At 42.1% G+C, this 26,619-nt stretch overlaps 3 protein-coding genes and 1 long non-coding RNA gene across 4 annotated transcripts in view; 3 read left to right on the top strand and 1 right to left on the bottom strand.

Moving 5' to 3' along the window:
* The window catches only part of LOC147798613 (uncharacterized), a 64,056-nt gene that overhangs the window by 7,073 nt on the left and 30,364 nt on the right, over window positions 1-26,619 (bottom strand). The window lies entirely within an intron of this gene.
* On the top strand, window positions 1,555-4,451 carry LOC147798614 (uncharacterized). Its single transcript, XM_087139397.1, has 3 exons — window positions 1,555-1,918; window positions 2,991-3,030; window positions 3,438-4,451. The coding sequence occupies exons 1-3, from the start codon at window positions 1,580-1,582 to the stop codon at window positions 3,995-3,997; spliced, it is 939 nt and encodes a 312-aa protein (XP_086995523.1). The 5' UTR covers window positions 1,555-1,579; the 3' UTR covers window positions 3,998-4,451.
* On the top strand, window positions 10,984-16,273 carry LOC110986035 (uncharacterized). Its single transcript, XM_022247619.2, has 3 exons — window positions 10,984-11,584; window positions 12,046-12,085; window positions 14,220-16,273. The coding sequence occupies exons 1-3, from the start codon at window positions 11,240-11,242 to the stop codon at window positions 14,774-14,776; spliced, it is 942 nt and encodes a 313-aa protein (XP_022103311.2). The 5' UTR covers window positions 10,984-11,239; the 3' UTR covers window positions 14,777-16,273.
* On the top strand, window positions 20,548-24,745 carry LOC110986034 (uncharacterized). The gene is made up of 3 exons (XM_022247618.2): window positions 20,548-21,106; window positions 22,206-22,245; window positions 22,580-24,745. Exons 1-3 carry the CDS (start codon window positions 20,726-20,728, stop codon window positions 23,131-23,133), a joined length of 975 nt encoding a protein of 324 aa, XP_022103310.2. The 5' UTR covers window positions 20,548-20,725; the 3' UTR covers window positions 23,134-24,745.

Raw genomic sequence — 26,619 nt, 5'->3', positions numbered from 1 at the left:
CCTTGATGGTCCCACATGCGGTTTCTGCTGTTTCAGTACCACCGCACATTTGATGGTGCCTGTATCTTTGGAAATGAGCTAATATACACTGAAGAGGGAAGGGGGCTTCTAGAATTCACCAGTTGGTATCCTTGGGCTTCGATTATATCCCATTCAGCTATATTGCCTGTCAGTGACTTAGTAACAGGCTGCAACCACCCCCGTCCAAGCGAGACAATGCCATAGTACTCATGTCTAGCAAGTGGTCGATGACGTTGAAGCACATATCTACAGCTTGTCCTGATCACTCTGCATTGGGTCTCCTGCATCCATCCTGGCGTTCGTTTCTTCAGACAAGTGGCAGGTAAGATCACACTTGGCCCAGGTCACGCCCTTGACATACAAACGTCAATCAGTCGACACCTTAGTGCAAGTCATGATGACTCGTTTTGGATCAGACGTACTCTGGCGAGCTGATATAATTGGCTGATGTTGATGATTAGGTTTGCTCCGATTAGCCGTTTGGAGCGAAATTTTTGCTCAAATTGAAATTATTTTACAGAATTTCTTTATCCAGTGGATACCAAATGTTTGGACGCAATCGATTTTGGCACTCTTCCGCTTTATAGAAATCTACTTTTCATAACCATTTTTTTTCCAATAGAAATCAATTTTGGCCACAGTCACCTTTTTTCAGGTGGGAAATAAAATAATGTTCAGGTTATTTTAAGCCGGATTTTTCATTACATTTTTGACTCAGGCCACAAAATCAGTGCTGCATAATATTAAAATGGACTTTTAATGTATTATTTTAAAAATCCTAATTTGGCACAGTTTTCTGGAAAGCCATTAACAAAGACGACATAATCTTACGATCAGAGCGCGCGCAATCAGACACAATCTCTTGCTATGCTGTTGTTAGACCAAACCGAGTGCGGGAACCATTCAAGTGAACCGTTGAATCGCAGAAATAATTCCTGGACACTTGATCAACGATGCATCAGTTACATGACGGGAATTCACGCACCTATTGCGCCAGCACTGATAACGCGCCCGGACCATGGCTGTACCTCACGTACCACTGATAATTTGTGAGCCAAACAGTCGTTTTAAGACCAGGCCAGCAGCGACATAGCACTCAATATGTGCAACCCATGACAACCCTCGGCATTAGGCCTACTGATGATAATTTCTTTTCAAAATTGCATTATATGCATGAGAAGTATGAGAGGAAGTAACTGATTAAAAACCTCCAACTGAGTTTAACGGTAATCAGACCAACGCCATCGTGAAATATCACCAAATCAATAACGCAAGTCTGAAAATGAAAAGGCCTATTTCATTACTGTAACCTACGGTTGCCACAGCAATTAATGGAAAGGGGAGGTATCTTAGTAGTTTGATTGCTTTATTATTGCTCCATTATTTCTGTAATCGCTGTACAACGATCAACTGGAAATCATATGGATACAGTGATTTCCATCGCCCGTATACCACGTCACTTATTGTCCTTGGTGTGAACATCATAAGCATCTGCCACTTCCAAAAAAATCCACCGTTGGAAACAAGAACGAATCCTGTCAGAAACAAAAGTACAAAAATGCTGCTTTTTCTCATTCCGATTTCGAGTCTGGTAATGACTGGAGCTGTAGCAGGACCATATTGCCAAGAACATAAACCTATGACAGGATGCTGGCCTCGGCTTCTGAACCGAGATTTGAACTACATTGCGAACCGCGTCCTCCTTGGCCACGGATACCGCAACCTGACGGTAGCTTCGCGGGCCCTGTGCAGCAGAGTGTGTCTCATCGAGGCTTGCTGCCACTCTTTTCACTACTCAGAGGGGGAGAGGCGGTGTGAGTTGAACGGGGCGACAGCGTTGCGATTTCCGCTGGCTCTGACAAACATGACCGGTACACTCTACTGCGGACCAGAGGAGGTGAATATTGAAATCTATTTTAAGGAAAAGAGTCAGGGTTGGACAAAAAATAAATGAGAGACTTTGGGGACACAAGGAGAGTCTCTGATTGATTCAAGCACAGACAACCTCAAATGCTGGTTCGGCTGCAAGCGTCACTAGATAAATTTATAGGATTGACTTCTGGAATTATTTGAGGCCAGCGATTAATGGGAGGGTGAAACGAAGAATTAAATTCTAGAAATTAACTGATAACTTGAGTTATTACCTCTTAAGAATAATAATCAACATTACTTTTTATACAAATTTTATTTCTGAGTCACTTAGCATGGTCCAAACATCAACGGAAATTTAACAGAAATGTGATACTTATGTCATGTTAATTTATTTCATAAGGAAAAGAGCCATTTGATTTGCCCTTGAAGTTCAAGATTGCTGCTTTCAGGCTGAAACATATTTAATGTGAGAAAGAGCCGAAATGAAAATTCCCCATTTCAAAAAAAGTTTATTCGACTAATAGAACAACTTGCGAAAAAATGAAGTGGGTCAGATAAGCTCTGTTTCCACGAGGACTTTATCAAGGGCCAATCGATACCCTACGTGTTGGATTTTTGTAAGCAACTTGAGCCGCGTAGGAAATAGCAATCACAGATTATATTTGCAAGACTAGCTCTTTTTTTAAATGCTGGAAAGACTCTCACTTCTATGAAAGCAAATATGAATGGACATGTCGAAGAGGTGTCGTGAACGGAGGACGGAGAAAAGGGAACATGAGAAAAACAAATGCGAAATTGTCAGAAAACGGGTCGCCATGTTTGAAGGGGCACAGCCACGCCCCTTTCCTCATCCACCCCTGGTTGGTTTGTCGCTCAGTGACAGATTGTTATAGAACCCAAAACATGGATGGCCCAAGCCATGTAAGAAAGCTGTTAAAAAGAGAAAAGGGGAACCATTATCACTTTTTCCAATTTTCCAATAGCAGCTATAAAGATATACAATGAAAATACCCCAGACTTTTATGATTTATGTAAATCACACATTTCATTCCCATGACACGTGAATATAACCAGCAACACTTTCTTTCTGTTTGCAGCCTACATTTGATAAAATGCTGGCAACATGGGGAGCGGAAGGTAGGAGGGTGTAGTAAATGCTATGTTGTACGGGAAATAAGAATGGTAGTAGACAAGCAAACCACCAACAACCAAACCAGACAAAGGAAAACACCGAGTAACAAAAACCTAATTCTCTACAGAATCGTTAAAGGAATAGAAAACTTTCATGTCAGGTTTGAAAAATAAACCTAAAGGAACAGCTCGGGGATCTCTGTGATTCACTTTTGATGGCAAAAGGTCGCGTCGATATTAACTGCTCCATTTTGGCTGAATTTTTGCAGACTACAACAAATACATTCATAAACAATGCTGAAACGATCCCATAAAGGCGTCTGTCTTAGTTTTTTTGAGATAGGCCGATAAAATTAATGTACATGTCATACTGATTTGAAGGTAACATTTGCTGGTTCCCGTCATTTTTTCAGTTCCATTAAGTCAGACTGACAATTGGTACCAGACTCGTGCATCGGCCTCATCTGAGTGTCAAAGCGCCGGCCAACACCTCTGCCTTCAGTGGGAACTACAACATGCTTACAAGGAAGGCTACCCGGCAACTACTCCCTATGGCTCGTGGTGCGCTGATCCGGACAGCCTGGCCGTTCTGACGGAGACAGGAGTGACCTTCCACGACCTGCTACTGACTGTTACAGCTCCTGCTCTGTGCTGCTCTCTCCCGCTGAGCTATCGACACCCATTTCTAACGAGGGAAGGCTATGATCTCACAGACCGCGCTGCTCAGATGAGCGGTTGCTCCGACCAGGCTGCCCACCTCTGCACCCTGGCTGAGCTCAAGGAGGCCTACGACCATGGCTACCGATGCGTTGAGTGCTGGTTTTACTTTGCAACACCAAACCGCGATGCATCAGTGCCTCCCGGTGGATGCAGCAGCTACCATTATGGATCTGAATGCTACCAGGGGGTTATACCCAATACACCGAGGCCATACTCCCGTGCACCTGCTTACTGCTGTCCGAATCGTGCCTAAGTCCCAGTCTATCAACGACCTAATTATCGCAAAGTCGAGTCTGAAAGTGTTCAAAATAGTTCAACAAGGCTTTCGTTAGTCCTTAGAAATATTTTCAAAGTCTACTTAGCAGTTGTATCCAAGGGGGAATGCACGCTTTAAAAAGATCCGTGGCTGCGCTGTTGACGTCCAGATTTTTCGGGAGGGTGTGCGGTTGAAAGCCACACATTCAGTGACCAAAGGGCTTCAGCAATGAAATGACGACAGCAGCACAAAATAGCTCAGAAAGTATGTTTAACTCACGATGATTACAAACAGACTGTAAATGTTTGGTCTTTAGGTATGTGAAGATGTTCGATTTTTCAAGTTATCACAGTAGATTTGTTAGTAGAACGTGTGCGTCAAACAGATTAGGTTTTTGTGGGGGGGGGGAGGAAAGCAAACCACCCTCACGGAATTTTTAATTAAAACATTGCTACCCATAAAGTTGCTTCTGATGCTGTCATTGTACGTGAACATCATTTACACCGACCTCCACAAAATTATTTCATTGCTGAAGATGTGCGTTGCGGGCTGTACACGTCCTCTTTGTTTGGTTGCTTTCTGAAGATCCCTGCTTGCCCGTCGTAGCATGCCAGCTATATTGTACCTAATGAAAGCTGTTTGTTGACTGTACATCAGTCTTGAGGTCTCACTCGTGACAGCTTTCCATTACAATCCATGGCACCAAAAAGAAACCTCGCCTTTAACTTTTAGAATCTTATAGACTTACTTTTGGAGGCACTTTTGGAGTGTACGTGTTTCAAACCAACAGAAACAGCGCAATTATCCCTCAAACCGCGTAGGGTTAAAATCAACGCCACTTGGCCGTAAACCACAAGCACAGTTTTGCGTCTACTTCAAGTTCTCCGTCAAGCGATCATAGAGCTTCAAGTGAGTGCTTGTCAGGATTGATAATATATGCAAGCATATCGATAACAATCCAAGCATCTGCAGGGTAAAAATCTGGCAGGCCTCATCCGGGCTATTACCTGTTGAGCAAGCGAGCGGCTGCTGTATACTGTACATGCTGATTTGACACGCTAGCTTGTATAAAGCCCGTAGGCTTCCAAACCATCATGTGAAGTTCCCTGAGCCCTTATCGGATGGAATTCGAATTTAGGGCGATCCCATTACCGGTAGTTTCGTCTTTATGTAGAAGAAGATTGGGGCAAGTGGTAGCCCTGTGGTAGGCCATGACAGAAGCTCATCTTTCAGCTTTTTTTTACCAGCAGAGGTCTCCAGACAAAATTCTGAATAAAAAGAATTATGAACCGGACAATTTACACATCAGGGAGAGTCAGAAGCAGCTTCAAATTGAGACCTCAGTGCTATACCGCATCATAAGCAGCTGTCAGATTTGGCACCGAACTTTTCCTTCCACTGGAATGCCACTTCAATGTCATAATTTACACCACACGGGTGACCTGGTCAGTACTTGACTATACCGAAATGGGCCTGCTGGTGTGACAGGTGATGTTCAAAGATGGCATCTTTACGGTTCAGGGGAACCTTCTCCATCATCTTGTACGTCATGCTGAGGAGGGAAGGGGGCGAGATTTTAATCCGACTTTCCTTGGCATCAGGGGCGCAGTAACTCTGGTTTGTCTCCCTAGAGATGGGATGGACGTCTTGTCCAGGAAGTCCGACAAAAGGGTCATAGCCTACTCAGTGGTTTGGGGCCGGTGCTCTGTAGGAATTCTTTGTGAAAGTGGGCGATTCCTGGGGCTTTGAGAATTGTGTTAAATAGTTCCTTGGTCATGAGTGCATGGGCAAGAGAGGTTGCAGGAGCTGGTTTAGAGGTTACTGTTCCCCTGCTTTTTGTACAGCCCTCAAGACCATATCAGCACGTGCCTCTAGGCTCCGGTCTTTCCACTTCCAGTTGTATTAGAGTGATAGCGTCTGCTGAGACAGGCCAGGGCTTTGGCTGGAAGCTTCTGCCTGTGAGCTGTTTGATCGTTGGCAAACCTTTCTGGATTGAGTGGGTGAAGTCGTCTTCGTCGTCTACTGAAGTCGTCTACTGCTCTTCCCATGCATCTTATACCGTCTCTTTTCTTCCCAAGGATGCTCACTAAGACGAGTACTATAAGGTTTTCAGTGTGAAAATGGAACCAGCCAAATTCTGTGGTGAATACACATGTATATAATACTACTAAGCAGCCAAGGGTACACTAAATCTTTTCTCAATATCCCCCACAAATGTTGTGGACAGTGGAGGAAATGTGATGTCTTGCGGGTGACGTGTGTTGCTCAGCAGGACTAAGTCAAAGATTGTGACCAAATGTCATCAAATTTAAATTCAAATAAATCAAAAGAAATCAGCCTTTACTGGCAACTCTGTTTGGTTAATTGGGTTTGGCAGTAACGTTCAAGTAATAAGAGAGACTTGCCATATGTCTCACAATTCACACCTCTCTCTCGTGGCTTCCATGATTCATTATTACACGGCCAGGTCCTCCCCTTTATATTAACCACTCTGTCTTTTTTATGGCTCGTCAAGTCCATTGGAAATGACCAATGAATGCCGTAATCGAACACCAGGCAATTAACTCAGCCTTCAGTGAGATAAAAAAAAGTCCACGAAAATGAAGAAGATCGAACTGCAATAACTCAACCTACAGTGAGGTTTTTAAAAAATCCAAGAAAATGAAGAAGAGCGACTAGCAATTTTAGCACGATTGTGAAAATCCTGCAGTTTCTGTCATAGACGAATGGAAGAATGACTGAACGCGATGCGATAGGATGAGGGATGACGAGCATGCTGACAACTTGACAGATTTTTCATAGGATTGGATTTCAAGTCGAGTGCAGCTCAGTGGCGTAACGGGGGGGGGTAGGGGCAGCCAACTCCCCCGTTCGAGGACTGTGGCCCCCGAGTACCCCTCCCTGCTCAGAAATTACAGAAGGAAGGAGTCTGTCTTCTTCAGTATTGTAACTGTGACCAAACTCACTGAGTGCCCCCTTCAAGAAAATGAGGGCCCTAAGTTTACCACCATGCAAAATGTACCTCAATTTAATACGCTACTCAGTGGTGCAGCTGCGGGTGTGAGACACTGTACACAGGGTTCACGATGGCTGAAGTTCTCCCATCGGTATATGAAAACTGCCGACATTTTTCATTAAACTTGGACAGTTATGAGGCCGAAGCTGGACAGAGGACGGGTGCACTATTCCTAGTACATGTACCTTTGGTTGGACTTGTACTTCGTCGGTTCACAAATGACTATAAAATGCACGCGGTACAGTCGCGTCGCTTCCGACAAAATAAACACTCCCCACCGACGTGTCTCTCTTCAACCGGTGATCGAGTGCTTCTGCACAAGGAGAAATGTGCCAGTGACAGGCTTTTCAGTGCCACATTGGGGACAAAGGGATATAAATTGACAAGTGAAATGATTTATCGAGACAAGTCTGACAAACTGATCATGAACCACAACAATAACTCCTTGTACGGATGCAAGTATATGATATAAGCTCGTGACAGGTACACATACAGGCCTACGTAGCACAAGTCTTGCGCAAATTTGCCATCAAACTATGAACGTTACAAATAGACTGATAAGTTGGCGGGCTTGGGTAAACCTCAGTAAAATCCTCAATTCACCGAGCGTGAATGTGCTGCATGTTGTGTTAGTCGAAGAATTTGCAATACACTGAAGGAAATTAACTACGATTATTCACAAGACTGATGTTCAATGGTTCAATGATTCAACGACGAAATGGAGTATTGTTAGCAAAACAAGTAAGACAATGAAGTTTATGCACTGATGGGTCATACTCGTTTGTGCCCGACTGTGGTCCTTCTAAAGTGCTTTGAGGGGGCCAATCTATACAAAATACGTGTTATTTTTTCATGCACATGAACATATACGGATTTATCGCCAACAATACTACAAATAAAATTGTGACCCTTCCAATGCACGAACTACACTACGTCAGATGATCATGTAACAACGCAAGAAATCTTCAGGACAAGCCTACATGTACGCCTGGCCTAGGGCACATACAATGTTTTCCACAAGGGGATGGGGCAACGCAATGTGTCTGCTACTGTTCTTGTATGTTCAGCCGGCTATACGCGTGTTTAGGCAGCTCGTACAGGGCCCGGGCATTGAATTCCGACGGTTTTCTGGACAAAAAATTATCTCAGCGACTGGTTAAACGCACAGCAACACGTGCAAGAAATATCCTTGCTGTTAATAAACCGGGCAGGACCAAGAACAAACATAATGAAGGTCACGCGTTCACGTTGAACGGAGGACTGATTACGACGATTACGTATAGGTGCTACAAACAATGGCTACGTGCTTTGTTTGGCATGCACAAGGGTTTATCCACTACGAATACACGGCGAGGGTTCCCCTCGTTCTCTCTGTTTTCTCCGAATGACACAGTCCACATTCAGAATTCGTCTCTTGGCTTGAACCAAAATAAAAACCCAAACAAAAACAAAACAAAACAGTTTTTAGCTTGTTATTAGTTGAGCTCTAAAGACAACTGATACTGCGTTCGATTTCGATATTTCCACATTTATTTGAACAGATAAAATCAGAGAAAACACGTTTTCCTTGGAGGTGCCCTTTAAACATTTCTTTTTAACATTTCGATTTCCTCTGAGACTTTTTTCAAGATTGCAACAATGCATTTCCCTAAACTTGATCCCCTAGCCTATATACATGTAGAACTTTAAGAAGCTAAGTTTCTGGTGTCGCTGATTGGTATACTTAAACATCTATCACACAAAAAAACATTCAGCCATCGAACAGTTACAGAGGTTTAGGATTTGTGATAACCGAAACCAGGAATCGCTGCTGTATGAACACATTGAACCTGTGCCTCGTTGCTACCCCGGATGTTCGTTGAAATTCAACTTACTTTCAAATGAAACTGCCAAAAGAACACGCCAAGAACATGTGCCCTAATTTAATAATTGCGAGTATTTTGCTCTCTCTTGGAGAAAAATGGGAGGAGAAAGAGTGGGCATGGAATATTTTTCATCATCACAACGAGCTTAAAAACTTACCAAAAACATTCCTTGAAGATATAAAGTCTGTTCTTAACCTTTATATAGTTAAGTTATGATTTTCTTTTAAGTGTTGGTAATTTGTAAGTTTTTGTACCTTGCATTACCAACACTACAGCGAAAAACATCGTCTGCTAACAAACCATTATGCGCATGCGTATAGAAACACATTGATGTAATTCATGTATACAAAACACATCAAGAAAGAAAGTATCCTTTCTTATGAGACTCTACATTTCATTCTTAGAATCCAACAGAAAATATTCAAGTGGGACTGAACCGCCATTCCCCTCTGGGCATTTCAATATCTCACTTGTAACAGATAGCACAAACACTGATAGTCATCTTATGCAAAACGACGCCGAACTTACCCCTTATTAAAAATTACATTGAGAGTTAATTGCTCCATTATCTTTTAACTTTACAGATATATGTATTGTTGAAGCCAAGGTGGAATACATGTAGTTAAAGTAACTATTTAGACAGGTCCTTCGTGGACAAAGGCACCAAGGGTAAAACGAACAGTTTCAAATGGTGCTCTATGTTTGACAGAAGTTCACAGGATTCTATTAAAACTAGGAGCTAAATACGGAAAGGCCGTGTGAGAAAAAATACCATCAACTACATGCTCTGATAACTGCACACAAATAGAGAAGATGGAAAAAACAGCCTCGTTCACGGCATTTAATTGGTGTGAGCTCAGAGCTAAAAATGTACACAATTAAAAATTATGTTTTTCTATGATGGGTTTTCTGTAAAACATATCAGTAGATCACAGAGAATCTTTGTAACAGACGTACTTTGTGACTGCACATTGAATTTTTTTGTGTTACACCAGGACCCTGTAACAAGCTTCAACATTTTCAGTTTTTCTCTGTAATATGAATTAACATAAATTTGTATACTGACTTTGTTGCACAAAGCCACTTCCATAACGCTGGTTTTGACACTTTTCTTGTTTGTCCCGTTATTGCGAGAAACAGGTAATGCATTTGTGGATAAGAATTTGATTTATAAAGCCATCTTGTGTGCCACAAAATAAGAACTGCTAAAACAAACTTTGCAAGTATTTTTCTTACCTGACATCCACCCCTGACTAAATTTGAAAGAAAAATCGATGTAAGCCAGTTGCGTTCCATAATAGCTTAGTCTAGTAGCAAATGTGATACACTGCGTCTATCAGGTGTGAGTAAGCCTTAACACATAAAATAAAAATCAAACATATTCATGTCACCAGGCAATGACAAGCATATAGCCTAGCCTTCTTTTGTTTCGGACAACAACGTCTTTGTGAATCCACAAATAAAACTCTGTCCTGCACGAAACGAATCTCTGTACATTAACATGACATTAATGTTTGTAACGAGAATTGACGTAAGGTTCTATGTAAATCTATAGAACAGTGTACGTGTACATGGTTTCCAACAGGGCCCTATATGTCTTTTACATTACGACCACTTTGTTCAATGTTATCATCCTCTGTACGTGTTACTCGGGTTTGGTCTAAACATTAATACTTAAGGATATAGCACCAAAGTGGGCCAACCAAATTTTATGCTTTCCTAGGTTCCAAGGTTTTAGAATTCGCGTCAACCAAACTGTTCTCTATGAAAGCCCGTTGGTGCCAACTTTTTTTTATTTGGAATTTTTTTCCCATTTTTTTCCAATTTCTTTTGCAATTTCTTTTTTTTGTCTTGTTTGGTTTTTGTTTTTTAGGTAATTTCATTTGGAAACTTTACGAACGAAGGTCTGGTACGCGGGCGTCACCATACTTCACGCATAATGAACAAGAACGATTTGAGGTCACGGCGAAAGTGCTGTGTAGCCCAATGTTTGTTACTGTTTCAATTTTATTTTGTAATTTTTCTTCCATTTTTTGAGTGGGGGAGGGTAAATTTTTAAATTCTTTTTTGATGTTTCATTTTTTTTTCTTTATTCCCCCTTACATTTTCCGAAAACATCAAAAATACAAAAAACAAAACAAAACAAAAAACCAAAAAAAAGTTGGCACTAAAGGGCTTTCGTAGTTCTTCGGTCAGTTGATGTTGCAATATTCCACTTAGCCCGTGCATCCGGTGACTACATCGCTTCATGATCACTTCAAGTGCATCGCAGTTGCATGGTAACGCCGCAAACAGCTATTCGTGGTTTGAAAAGAAACAGAATCTGTTACAGAAAAAGGCAGCCCACAACACAACAAGATGCTGAGTTTCTTTTATTTGATATCAATTTCAAGCCTTGTGACCAAGGCCCACAACGAGCCATCTTGCCAAGGAAACGCCAGGTCATGCACTACGGAATGCCCACGAAATCTCAACCGAGATTTCAACGGCATTCCCAACCGTGTCCTGCTTGGCCACGGATACGGCAACCTGACAGTAGCTTCGCCGGTCCGGTGTGGCAGGGAGTGTCTCATCGAAGACCACTGCTTCTCTTTTCAGTATTCCGAGAAGGACAGGCAGTGTGAGTTGAATGAAGCGACAGCGTCGCAATTCCCGCTGGCTCTGATTGAGAAAACGGGTAAAAACCACTTCGGACCAGAACAGGTTATTTTATTATATTGATTCATTTTGATAATCTGTTTTGTTTGTAACCCTCTCTGAGTCATAATTATATGTGTCATTAATTTTGTTTCAGGCTGCATTATCATAAGCGAAGAGCTTAGTGCTTTGTCCTGATGTAGCCCATCGCTCATTTTGGCATCCTAGTGAAAATGATTACTGTACATGGGTGAAAATGACGGTGGTTCCTTGATTTCCATCGTGTAAAATTCGAACAAAATTAAAATACACTGGCAGTTTGAATCTATGTGTGTGGAGGAGGTGACAATGAATTCCGCAAAGTTGATTTTTTAACATGTTAACTGCCCGGGCCCTTAAGTCAAATTGTAAGTAGGCCTATATGTTACAAGCACCACTGATGAACAACGGGCATTTTTAAAATTCGGTCCAGAGGGACAAATCAACAAAAAGCATACTACATGTATTATCGTCTCCTCTGTTTTCAGCCAACTTTTGCTGAGCTAATAACAAGTTGGAAGGGAGAAGGTAAGAAGTTATGCGTTCGTATTTATATAAAAAAGAACAGAAAGAGAATGCAGATCAAATCAGTATCACCAATGTGGTAAATCGACCAAAACCAAAACTCGAAAGAGTTAGAATACAACTGTGAAAGAGTGCAGTGGTTTCACAACTACAGGCTTATGTCTGTTAGAGAACTGGACAAATGGCTTTATGTGCTTTGCGAGGTTGTTTGCGTTTGTGTATTTTTGTATTATATGCATTATACATGAACTATCATACATTCATGGATAATGAGTTGTTATCTGCAAGTCTTGTAAAAATATAGATAGAAGTTTAGAATATAATGTTTGAGTTGATGTCTCACGTATACAATGCTTGACTTTATCCCGAGGTAAACAACATTTTGATGGGTCTATATTCCACTATGACATGGTTCCATATCGATGGGACTTGTAGTTCTAAAGACGGACGACGTTATGCACATCACAATGTAAATTGAAAAGTGACCAAAAAGTCGGTACTAGTAAACTGTGTATAACGTCAATGGGTTTCCATTACATATTCGAATTTTCATAGTAAATTACTTGATGTCATCATGACGTTGTGGCACAAAAATGCCATTCTGAGAACATTTACCATATCTACGAGTTTGCAAGTCAATGAGGGCTCTGCTATGTGTAATAATTGCCATTGTCGCCACTGACATAAATTGCAGCGTGAAGCATGATGAGGGATAGAACGAGTGATTTCATATGGATTTTTAAACGCTTTACGCGCTGACTTGACGACGATGAAATATTAACGGAATATACACGAACACTTGCTTTCACTTCAACAGGATCCCCGTTGCCACGGTGAGGAAGCGCGAACCGTTGTGGCGGTGTGTACTTATTAGGTACAAAGCATTCGGGCGTGGGTTTCAGCGGTTATGGGCATGAGTGACGGAGGGCAGTTAGGTTTTCCATCGTTGGCGTGTCGGGTGTGTGAAAAATAAGACAAGTCCAACACATCAGACAATGAACGCTGCTGTTCACTCGATCATGCGAGGGCCATTTCAAACTTTATCTGGATTACTTTATCGGGATTGATTTATTTAGTAATTTTTGATTTTTTAATTCACTGGTTTATCAAAAGTGTTACAACTGAGTTCGAATGCCCCATTTTCAAGACTATGGTGTTCAGTCATGCATGAAAGGAGGGATACCATCAAGGTATCATTAGAAAGAATACTGCTTCTACTTTCTGGAGATCCTTATACATTATAATCATATCTCACGGTTTGGGCATATTAACCCCTATCCTCAGGGTTTTTTTTTTTTTTTTGGAAAACCTTTAATTTACGGCTTTTTTTTCAACCTGTCGTCAAAGGGTGCTTGAGGATTTCATAACGTTGTCAGTCCAAGTTTTGAAGAACACCGTATAAGAGACAAGAGACTAACACCGCTGAAACCGAGTTTCGATTACATGTATATAAAGGCAATTCCGGTTTGGACAGGAAGCAAGGGTCACGTGATTTAATGTGCGGCACAAAAACGAGGTCATGAATTTACTCTCTGATTGTTTGATGCATAAAGCTAGACAAATGAAGATTTTAACTGAATTTTAATGAGTTTTTAGTGACATCTAATCAATACGTTTTTCTTCTAGGACCATTTCTGCACTATTATGAGTGTGTAACTTTGATGAAGATGCGACATTTCTAAGTGACAAAAAGGCCCCTTGAAAAACTGCGTACAAAGTCAATGAGTTGAAATAGATATTCAAAATTCAATTTAAAAAACCACGTGAAGACATCATCGTGCCGTAAAGTTTCGAGGCACAAGTTCCCTGTAGGGTCTTTACTTGAGTGAATTTTCACAGGAATACGACTTATTTTACGTCCATAGCGATAGGCTGGATAAAACGTGTAAAGTCTTTTCCATTTGCGATAGAGCCCCCTCAAAATATGGCAGGATCAAAGGCTTTATTGCGCACTATATGCGCAAAAGTTAATTAGTGCAACAAGAATTCTGCCCATTTTACAACTTAGACTTCTTCATGTTTTCTTTTGAAAGCGCGATGACAGTGACTTTAACGCGTGTCTCCTGTCGAACACAACCACTTCAAGCAGCAGTTTTAAACTATACAAGCATTATTTGTTCCTTCGGTGCATTTTCAGCTCCATTGAGTCTGACTGACTGTTGGTACCAGAGTCGAGCATGTGCCTCCTCTGACTGCCAAAGTGCCGGCCAACACCTCTGCCTTCAATGGGAACTACAACACGCCTACAAGGAAGGCTACCCGCCAACAACTCCCCATGGCTCGTGGTGCGCTGATCTTGGCCGCCTGGCCGTTCTAACGGAGACCGGAGTGACCTTCCACGACCTGCCGCTGACCACTTCTGCCCCCGCTCTTTGCTGCTCTGTCCCAGTGAGCTACCGAGAGCCCGTTCTGACAGAGCAGAAATATGATCTCGCGGACCGTGCTGGTCAGTTGAGCGGTTGCTCCGACCTGGCTGCCCATCTCTGCACCCTGGCTGAGCTCAAGGAGGCCTACGATCACGGCTACCGATGCAATTGTTGGTATTACTTTGCAACACCGAACCGCGATGCATCAGTGAAGCCCGGTGGGTGTGGTGCCTATTACGGCTCCGAGTGCTACCAAGGGATCATAGCAAACACACCAAGACCAGCCAATGGTCGTCCAGCTTACTGCTGTCCAAACCGCGCCCAATAACTAGTCTGGCATGCATGCAAGCGGGTAGGATTGAGATTGGGTGGGTGATTGAAGGCAAATACACAGAGACCATAATAGGCTTAAGAACCGATGTTAGTAGTGCGTGAAGTTATTAATTAAAGGAACGGAATTGTCATGTTTTTCAACCGTAATCTGTGTAGTGGTTCCACACTCCCTAAATCTATCATCTCAAATAATTATGAAATAAAGCCATACTTAGCTCTGAGATTACAGCTGCAACGGCGTTTAATATTTCAGTATATAAAAAAAAATTAAACATACGTATTACTCTTTTCTCTTCTGTTGTACGTTTTCAACCATATAAACGTCCTTAGCGGATTGTAATTACATATATTATGGTGAAGTTTGTGTGATTGAAACGCAATTGCCGGGAAACTTTTAGTTATATTTCCTGGCAATTTCGATACAGTGTAATTGTGTTTGTAATTTCAAAAATAAACCTAAGCACAATGTTTCAAGAAGTTGGGGCCGCGAGTGAGGCTTAATACGCTGCTGATCTTATCTCTCTCCGCCGAGAGTCAAAGAAGAAACCACTTGGTGACAGGTTTTTCAACTTGGGTCGTTGCGCTTTACTTGGGCGGGCACGCGGTGAGTTTCCATGTCATGTAATGTCAGGCGTGGTAATTACTGTACCACAATAATTTATCACAACCTAAGGAAAAGTGTCTACATTTAATTGGTAAAAATCTACTTTTGAAACACTAATTTCTTTGGCTGCTTTTTCTAAACTGTTTTGGCTGCAATGCTTATATAATTAACAGCATCTTAGAACATGGAAAAATAGCGAACTACCCATTTTCCATGGAATAGATTTTATGGTAAAGTTTTCGACCCATTCGAAAAAAATTAATTTGGTTTTTTCCCCCCAGTAACCATTCCTCCTTAGGTCATTTTCCAGTTCTGTTATTCAACGTAGGCCAAATAAAGGTAGCACTGCATTTTAGCGAAGTACATACATTTACTGAAATTAGATCCGCTCGGAATATTGTTTGTAAAGGAATGCTACTCATCACTGACACCCAATGTACGTGGGATGTCGAATATACTTTAAATATCGCCCTTTTCACCTCTTATTTTCGAATTCTCTGCAGAAGGACAGGAGGTAAAACAACAATATAACTTAAAGGTGTTAGAACCAATTCTCTTTAAAGTTCTTTCATGGATGCCTCGTCCTTATAATTTCTGTAATGTCGCCATTTCTGTTTCCATCTTCTGCTCTACTGTGTACCGCTTTTCAACCAAAATAGACCCATCAATGCACTGACTGATAAATGCAAAATTTGACGATTTGGCGCGTCCTTCGCTTACGTTGTGGACAAAGATATGGCACAAGTTACCGCGGCTTGTCGTTATGAAACTCGTTGGACCTAATATTGGTCCAAGGCTAAATCTAATCGTGGTCATTTCACAGTCAAAGGCTTTCTGATCACCTTGAACAGCATTTTGGTGATTCGTTGTTTTTACAAGCTGTTGTGGCCTTTAGCTCTGTGGACGAATGCAGGCTCAGAACAGACTTTTGGGAGGCTCGAGAATGACATAACACCCTCCCAGTGCAATGGGAAAATGTGTGATCTTTGCAACAGAATATCCACAGATCTATATGCACTGGGTAGGCAGCTCTGCTCTGCGAATTGAAGGGACTGCGCGGCCATCTTAGGCTATTCAATACGATGGTATTTTCCAAGTCACCGGCTTTAGTGCCGTGCATGAATGCACTTTAGTGAATGGACCGAAGTTGAATATCCTAAATTGGCCGCGCGGTCACTTTTATTCACAGATAGGGGTACAGTCCACTGATTCAAGCCCCATTGAAAACAGTGTAAAATCAGCAATGTTCAGGGCCCAATAACGTGCACGCCAACATCCCTGAGATTTCTGAAAAACTAATGAAATTCTTGTCTGGTCACTAATCTTTCAATTCCTTTTCAATATTTCGTGGGTTAACCAATTACATTTTTAATTATTCCCATCAAACAAAATCGCCCCCCCCCAAAAAGTGAATTTTCCGAAGGCTGATTGCAGCCATTTTTCAAGTGGCAACCCTCAACTTTCTTGGGCACTTGGGACCATTATTCAACCGTAGTTTTTAGCCATTCTGCTCTCATATGAAAGCTCAAAGACCCAGGGAGTTGATCCCGGCAACGATTTACACAATCTCACCATTTGTGGGGCCAAACAATCTCCTTTTTCAAAAGATACTGTGGGGGCACTTTTAATGCTAATGAGCTGGCCAGAAATTCTCACTTGATTTAGTTGTCTGCACCAATAGGCAGTTACTGCTGAGCTGCCCCAGTGTAGAGAGATCAGTGAGAATATCGCACCAATTTGGCACGTGCACCCCAACGGGACGCCCGCTGTCGTTGACTTCATGCCAAGTTGGTCATGATAGTCGCTTAGACAGTCAGCTTGGCCTGGCGTGATGTACAAGAGCGGTGTTGTGCTGGACATAATCAAATCATCAGCTTGGTGTCACTGTGCATTCTTCTGGACCCAAATAAAATGTAGTCGTTCATAATTTATGCGTACAAGGTCATGAAGTACACGTTTCCAAGAAGCAAATGGAATGCCGCTGTAGAAACGCAGTGGTATCATAATAAATGGGATCTCTATATGCGAATGCTTTGGCGAAAGTGTAGATGTAGAAACGCTTATTTACAAAAAAAAACTCAACTACGTAAATGGCACACATTTCGCATAAATGAAGTTATAAATTTCAGGTTCTTGTACGTGAATGTACCTCTGCCGTCAAGAGTGTCTAAGAGAGTGTCGAAAGGGGTACTGGAAAGTTCTGTGGGGAATCATGGTGCTGTCCGCACCCCCCTCCCCCCAAAAAAATAAAATAAAAATTCCAACTGCAAAATGAGAAAATATGGGAAGAGTCATGAGGAAACAGAAACGAAAGTATGGTGTACTATTTACGACAAACATTTTTCTCTCTCTGTAGCCTCCCTCCAGGCGACGCGACGGCACGACGGCTCCCTTGCGTTGTGCCGTCTGGTGGAACCGTCGCCTTCTTGCCATTTCGTTTGTACATACACGACGCGTCGCGTCGTGTCGTGCCGTTGCCCGTCGCGTCGTGCTGTCTTAGCTCCTTTCCTTGTTGCATTTTTTTCTGCCTAAACGTCGCCCCTTCCGTCGCCCGTCGCGTCGTGCGTCGCGCGTCGCGTCGTACGTCGTGTCGTGCATCGCTTCGCCTGAAGCACGACACGACGCGACGTGTGCTGTCGCCCTTTACTTCATGGCAAAATACATGCAATTCGCTCTTTGGTGTTGGTTTTTCATTGCTTTTATTTCATCGATTAATTAATTAGGATTAATTGCAGTCATATTTTATTGAAAAAAGATGATAAAAGAGCAAAAGAAAATCCGAATAAGTAGGAATTGCTCTCTCAAAATAAGTGGAAACCGCAAGCTCAGAATTCGTCACTCCTTAATTTCCTAGCCAGTGATTTCTTTTGATTTCTCTTATTTCCGTCCATCACGCTCGCAAAATACATGCCCTGAGCCGCAGGCGTTGATTTTTTTTTGGGGGGGGGACGTTTCATCCATTCCTTAAATTGAATTACTTTTTGTCGTATTTTATCGAAAAAAAAATGAAAACGAGCAAAAAGAAAATCTGCGTAAGTAGGTGCTCTCACATAATAAGTAAAAGCCCAGAATTCGTCACTTTTTAATCTACCCAGCTGATCCTTGTTCGAATGTCTCTCCAATTTCTTTTTAAGACCGTTGATGAAGTTCCCATTTGTGGTAGATTTGTAACCTTATAAATATTTCTCTGTGGTCCATGCCAACAGTTTCCAAGTAGTTCTCCCACGCCTCCAGAAAATTTGTCTACAATTGTACGACCGCAAGTTTGACCACGGGTTTAGGTAGTTACTACCCAGCCTGCACTATATTATTACCCTCAGAATATTCCGTCTCCAGTCTTCTTTCAGTTTAGCCTTCCTCGTTAACTTCATCAGCACCACACTTTCAATGGTATTAGTCCGCCGACGTGTTTCTTAATAAAACACTGTAGATCTTATTACCATTGTGACAGTGTCTTGTCCTCCTCTCTGTTTGGCCTCGTGCTTAATTTCTCATCAGATCCGCTTGTTACATTTTTGCAAGCACGTAATAATGATTGATGTATTGTATCTTAGAATGGATTTACAATAATTTTTAGAAAAACCACAATTAGATCAGAAAAAGCTAAAACATTGTTGTGGCTGACGTTAATGTAACATATTTCCTGAAGACAACACTGATTAGTCGCGAAGCTCTTTCTAATTACATTTGATTTAAAAAAAGGAAAAAAGTTTTCTTTAACAACTCACTCTTAATGAAAACACAAAGTTAGAAAGAATCCACGAAAAAGAACAACAGAATCAATTAAGGCCTGGTACCTATGGCATGTACTGTGCAAGTGCGGGCCGGGGAAAGGTAATGAAAGAAACCAGTAAAGGCGCCCTCTATAAACACCATGAAGTAAAGGGCTACAGCACACGACGCGTCGCGTCGTGCGTCGCGTCGTGCTTCAGGCGACGCGACGCACAACACGACGTGCGACCCGACGCACGACAGCACGACGCGACGGGCGACGGAAGGGGCGACGTTTAGGCACAAACAATGCAACAAGGAAAGGACCTAAGAAGGCACGACGCGTCGTGTGTGTACAAACAAAATGGCAAGAAGGCGACGGTTCCACCCGATGGCACGACGCAAGGGAGCCGTCGTGCCGTCGCGTCGTCTGGTTGCGTTGCCTGGAGGGACGCAAGAGAGAGAGAGAGAGAAATGTTTGTCGTAAAAAGTACACCATACGTTATCTGTGGCGCGTGACACCCCCTGCGTCACCCGTGATCAGAGCAAATGCCCTATACAATTCGCCACATTCTACTGAATCAATTCCATTCGGAGTCCGTCTACCAACTTAGCAAGTCCCATGGGTTGTGTACAAAACGTACAAACATGTGCTTAAAGTTTCCTTTAAGCACACGTTTTATCTGTGAAAGTGAAGTCACAAAACATTGTGCGCACCTTATTGACTTCAACATTCAATGTTTCACTAAATAGAAATTTCAAAAAACCTAATTACCGACATGAATTACAAAAGACAAATATCCTTATTGAGAGCTACCCCGACCAGCTATAAGAAACTGTTGCAAAGCAGATCGAATAAGAACAAAATCAAAATGGTGGAAATGCGGCATCGGCTTCTACAATTTAACCGAACTTAGTTTTGGAACAAAAATGGCTCTGGGTATCTTTCAAAGCCACTAAAGGTCGGTCCATACTTCAGTCGAATGCCAGAAGCGAAGCGAATTTGAGGTCACCAAGCGTTTGCAGCAAAATTCGTTTAAGTTGAAACGTGTTCAACTTCAGCAAATTTATCACAGATCATGAGTACTTTAAACTATACGGTCAAATACGGATCAAAAACCAAATGTTCAGGAGCCAAACTTGTTTCTTTAGGTGAAAAAACCAGAATTTTTTTTAGTTAGCCTTTTATGGCTTTTTGAGGGTGACGCTTCAATTTCGATTTGTTTTTTAAGGAAGGGAAATGACATACACCCTCAAAATCACGTTCATCTCATTACATGTACTGTTAAGGAAAAAAATGGGTCCCTATGGGGATGGATACATTGCCCACCAACCACGATCTTCCCTTGGCTACGGTTGCTGTATTTAACAAATAAGTGAATATCTTCTTTTCCTTGACTCGTTTTTTTCCCTGACATTTTTTTCCTAGTATTGATGAGGAACCACTCCCAGCACGGTTATCGCTACGGTCGTGGTCAAGTCATTACAACCAAAGTTGGCCAATAAGAGTGACTGTATACAATCCTTCAACAACGTCATTGTTGCATATATATAGCAAAAACTCCCAACGGGCAAACAGCTATTTGCTGTTTGGAAGGAAACGAAACGGTACAACCATCAAAACAAGCGATGACAGATCAAAGCAGCCGACTATACACAGTGAAGATGCTGCTTTTCCTTTGTTTGCTACCATTTTCAAGCCTGGTGACAGAGGCCCTTACAGAGTCATCTTGCCAAGAAAACGCCAGATCATGCAATAGGGAATGCCCACGAAACCTGAACCAACATTTCAACGGCATTACGGACCGTGTCCTCCTTGGCCACGGCTACCGTAACCTGACAGTAGTTTCGCCGGTCTGGTGCGGCAGGGAGTGTCTCATCGATAACCGCTGCTTCTCTTTTCACTACTCGGAGGGGGAGAGGCGGTGTGAGTTGAATGGAGCTACAGTGTCGCGATTCCCGCTGGCTCTGATTGAGACAATGGGTACCAACTACTACGGTCCACAGCAGGTTGTTTAATTTTACTGTTTTATTTGTGTAATCTATTTACTCATTCGTGACCCGCTCAGTGAAAGTGAGACATACCAACACTGATTTTTCTTTTATTTCAGTTTCATTTTTACGCGTTAGATAGAGCGAGCTTAGCTCTATGTTCGGATATGTAGGCCATTTTGCTACCCTCAGGCTGGTGAAAATGAACGTTGCTTGGGTGGACAGATGTTGACAGTTCATATAGATTTTCATGGTGCATGTTACTTTTACAGGTCTGTTACTCAAATCTCAGTCTTGTGACTCGTGACCAATTTTCACAGAGTGGGTTACTTTTGTGGATTGTTTTATTTGTTGTTGTCGCCGTCGTCTCCTTTCATTTCGTTTTGTTTAGTTTGGGTTGTCTGTGGCTTTGGAATCCGTTGTCTTTACTACAGTCAAGGCATTGATTTGGGGACTATATGGCTATCAAAATCAAGTAAAATTTGAGTGCACCCGAGGGGGCAGTTTGCATCTGTAACAGAGGGTGACCATGAATTCGGCAATGTAGATTTTGGACAAAGTAAACTTCTCAACCTATGCGTCAAAAGGAAAGAACGTGTCATAAACACAACTGACAATGATCTCAAGCACCAACCACGCCGATCGGTGCGGGGAGGGGGCTTCACCATCCCCAGCATCTACATCTTAGACCGCATTGATCGTGTTCAAATGTTATAGCATGGTTAGACGATTAGACGCAACATTTACTACGATCAAACGAACTGATGGTACTGTAAGATGTCGTACTGAGGTGAAAGTTGAATTTAGAGAGAATCTATCGCTGAAAAGAGCAGTTGTAAGGTGATGAATTCCGTCAGGATTACGCGAACGGCCCTAACTTTTAAAATGCAAGAGCAAGCAGCTCATCCCACGGCGTGACAGACAACTAACTTATGTCACTGAAGGATCATATTATTAAATGAGCCGACAACTGAAAAAGGGGCACAGTTTTCCTACGACGGCCTAGAAAGTCCAAATATTTAACACTATATTCTTATTTTTCCCCTCATTCGCACTGTTGGTTCAGTCAACTGTTGCCTTTATTTAAACATGTATCTTATCTTTCTCCCTGTTACAGCAAACGTTTGCTGAGTTAATAACAAGTTGGAAAAAAGAAGGTAAGACATTACCTTGCTCATGTTTGTGTTTTAAAAGAGAGAAAAAGACTTAAAATCATTATAAAATAAGATTTTAATAAAACTGGAATAAAAACACGGAAGAGTTATAATTGAAGTGTATCAGAGTGAGGTGGATATTCAGTAAAATTCCAAACTTAGTGCAGAAGAAATTCTGCCTATATTAAAGGATGGACCAGAAGGCATTATAATGCATTCGGGGGGGCGGTCCTGTATTAGTGACATAAACGTACAGTTCTGGTCGTACAGAACCGTTACAAATATAGCAATTTAGACTATAAACAAACTCTATTTGCTCCTTCCGTACACTTTTCAGTTCCATTAAGTCCGACAGACTGTTGGTACCAGACTCAAGCACTGGCCTCATCTGAGTGTCAGAGCGCCAGCCAACACCTCTGCCTTCAATGGGAACTACAACACGCCTACAAGGAAGGCTACCCGGCAGCAACTACTCATGGGTCGTGGTACGCTGATCCTGACGGCCTGGCCGTTCTGACAGAGACCGGAGTGACCTTCCAAGACCTACTGTTGACCGCCTCAGCTCCTGCTCTGTGCTGTTCTATTCCACTGACCTACCGAAATCCCATCCCAACGAAGGCGGGCTATGATCTCACAGACCGCGCTGGTCAGATGAGCGGTTGCTCCAACCTGGCCGCCCATCTCTGCACCTTGGCTGAGCTCAAGGAGGCCTACTATCACGGCTACCGATGTGAATGCTGGTTTTACTTCGCGACACCAAACCGCGATGCAGCAGTGAAAAATGGTGGGTGCGGTTTCCACACTGGGTCCGAGTGCTTCGAGGGCATCGTAGCGCACACAGCAAGACCAGCAGCTCGGCATCGAGCTTTCTGTTGTCCAAATCTTGTTTAATTAACTTCTCTCATCGTCACGTGGATGAATCCAGCCTGAAAGTTGTCTATAACTGAATGAAACTGATCGGATGGTTTTCAATTTTCGACTCACTGTTGTGCTCAGCTTGTGAAATAGTCGCCTTGCAAACAACAACAATTTTGAAAACATGAAACCTTATCGCCTAATTTGATGCAAAATTAAAGCTCAGTACACTCTTCATATGCCATTAAATGTTTTGCACACAGCGATTAGAAAAAAAAGGACTTTTCTGTGAAGTTAGTGGAGACTGCAAGTAGTTGGGTGTAATCATGTGAAGCGTATGTTGTAGTTTTGCGTTAACACTACAGGCATTGTAACGTTGCGTCATTACCTAGTTTATGTTAGTTGAGGAAAAACGAATTTTTGTGAGCAAAATCACTGCTATCTTTGGTGGTTTTCATGCTGCCACGGCCACTGCTACATGCATTGCTATTTCGGTTGAAATGTGTACATGAAGTGCTGGTTACTGAATAGAGGAGCCAGTCCGGAACTTAGTCTTATGCACGGTATATGTTTAAACAGTGGTGTAAGGGGGGGGTACGTTCCTGCAATTTAGATTCAACTAATGTAAAGAAAGTGCAGTTCATTCAACCCAAAGGAACTAACAGAAAAATGAAGTTTTGGGTAGTTACCACGTCACCGTCACTCACTCCCGCTGCCACCCACATATCAATTCCTTCCAATACACAATAAAGCGCTCCCCCAAAAACTACTGTGCGCACATCCTTATCTTTTTGATCTTCGGCCTTGAGCCTCGTGTGAACAGAACTGCCCAAACCCAGTGTGGACAAAACGGACGATATCACTTGACAGATAGGGCAGACCCATACAGTATTGTGCAATGTGATACATGCATGCAGTAACAAGTACAAGACTTCGAAACCCATGTTCCTTTTACGTTAACTTCATTGTAAAAGCAGTGACTCTTTGGAATATATGGTAGTTGAAAAAGCACAGTGATTTCAATCACATAAAAAGAAGGCTTACTAACACAGTTTTCCCCATGCACCCGCGAATTTCTACTGTCTTGATGCAACGTGGCCACCACATGCACGCACATGCGGTGTACGCAATCTTAACTATTATTTCATTGGAAGCAAAACTTTGTTCCCATAAAGACGGGGTGAAATAGTAGCCAATCAAAATAATTTGTACATGGTCAGTTAGCTAATGAATAGAAAAAAATACCCTGCGATTTAGGAGGTCAAAGGGTGGCGCTAGCCTGAGTTACGGCGGGTTGAAGTTGGGAAGTTGAGCAGAAAGAGAGAGTAAACAATGAATTTACACGCAAAATTAGACCAAAACAAGACGAAACTCCAATGTTGAACTAAAAAATGACGGAGCTAAATCGATGAATTTTGCCAACTTATAAAAAATTTTCAAAAGGAATGTATCTGAAGTTCATAATACTCAATTGAGGAAGCAAATGTTTGACGCGTTTCTGGGTTATGGTAGAAATGAAACTAGAAATGAGCACCGATTTTTCACGGGTATTTCAGTGTGGACAAGCTGCGTGGTTCGACGGAGCGTTGAAAATGAGCTCCAAGGAATTGATATAGCCTAGCACGTTTGTTAATATGAAGATGAAACAAATTACACTGCATAATCAAAGAAAATAAAAGCATTAGTTTGAGGACTGCTTGGGTTTTTCAGTTCCTTCATTATTTCACAGTTCTTTTGATCTAAATTCAGAACACAGCAAAACCACATTCCGAGTAAGCTTAGATAAACATTTCCTGTAATGAAAAAAGACGTGTTAAAATTAAGTTTCCTTTTAAACGCATTTGCTCCATGAAATGAATTACCAACTGATCTCACACATATTTTTGACGCTTTGAATTTCCACTGAAAAGATGAAGTTTGTACACACCTAATTGACTTTTACATTTCCGTTGAGAAAAAAATATCGAAAATTCAAATCACCAACACAGACCAAGGGGAAACAAATTCCTATACAAATATAAATGACCCGCTACAAGAGACGAAACCGCCGCAGAGCAGAACAAAACGAATGAAATCAAGCACACGCACAGCATGTAACACAGATGACTTATTTTGCATGATTGTCTGTAACGGCAGGAATTCACTTGTCAGAGCGACAAGGTTTCAATACTTTCCAAGAGCTTGTGAGCAAAAACCCCGGATGTTTGTTCGAAATCGATATAGCCACAGGCACCGTAGTCAACAGTTCATATTGAATGTTGTCGATATGTTGTCAGTAAATGTCGTTGTCACCAAACCCAGAGGCCATGTTCCAAATGTGAAAATCTTGTCTCCATAGCAGTATGAGTTAACGAATATCTCGTCAATATCTTGCCAGTATGACAAAGGAAACTTGTGTTCAACTGGCGAGACTTTTTGTCACTGTGACCAGTACCCACGCACAACTAAGGCAGACTAGGGTTTGGTACAAAATGAAGTATCCTTGAAATGAATGTAAATGACACTGGTGCTGAATTAAGCACGATAAAATTCACATCATCTTTGCCCAATGTCACAAAGCCACAGACGACTTAGCCATACTTCTGAGACGTGACAAAACATTTGTCGCAGGATGGGCTGAAATTGACCCAAACTGTGAAACAACCTTTAGGCCTAAAAGCTGCGGATTTATGAAAGCGTTACTGATAAATTTGTAACTGACCTCTTGAGCACGTTGATAAATTTATTACTGACCGTGATTACGTTACGCTGCCATTGCCACAGCAATTAACAGAGCACGGAAATATCTTATACGCCTCTTTAAGATTTGCCCTCGTTTTGCTGTGACCAACACAGTTATTATCCTCATTACTACCGCTACGTTCATCACACAAAGCCATTATAAGTATATTTCCCTTATTTCCCTCAAGTGCACCCCCAGGCGGCAAGAGAAAGACAGATGGTAGTATACAAATACAGTATGGTTTCAGGGGAAGTAGTGGGGATTACTTGTCCCTCGGTGCAGGTCAGCTTGACTGCCTCCCGCATAAATATCCAAACAGAAATCTCTCGTAACTTGTACTCACAGACGCCACTGTTGTTTCTCAACTGCTAAATTTCCATGTACATGTAATGATAGTGGAAAGCAGATGTGCATAGAAACAGGGTTCAATAGTCTGGTGCTGACATACATTTTGGGTCTTTACTGTAATAGTTATTAGGATAAACCTCCAGACTGGTTACATAAAGCTTATATGACACAGACTACATATTTACGCGGCGGGTTCCAGAGGGATGTCTTGATGCTACCAGAAAAAAAAATAAAAATACCGCACAGCAGCGAGGTGGATACTCCCCGCTATGACGTCACATGGTAGCGTATCATTTCTGCTTCCCAGACGCGTGGTTGAATCGGCCAATGACGCGCGCCGATTTGCTTATGGATATTTATGAGGTGTAGTAATAAGTTTTCCAAGCAGGTTCTTGCACGCGTTCTGCGTGCACGCTAAGACTATACATTAAGGAATAAATTCGTTACGCGTA

Source organism: Acanthaster planci, linkage group LG07, assembly GCF_054643075.1.
Source record: "Acanthaster planci isolate LZ-2023a linkage group LG07, COTS_SCS, whole genome shotgun sequence".
Lineage (NCBI taxonomy): Eukaryota > Metazoa > Echinodermata > Asteroidea > Valvatida > Acanthasteridae > Acanthaster > Acanthaster planci.
Note: the sequence above shows the minus strand (reverse complement) of the source record. Positions and strands in the feature narration are given on the sequence as shown.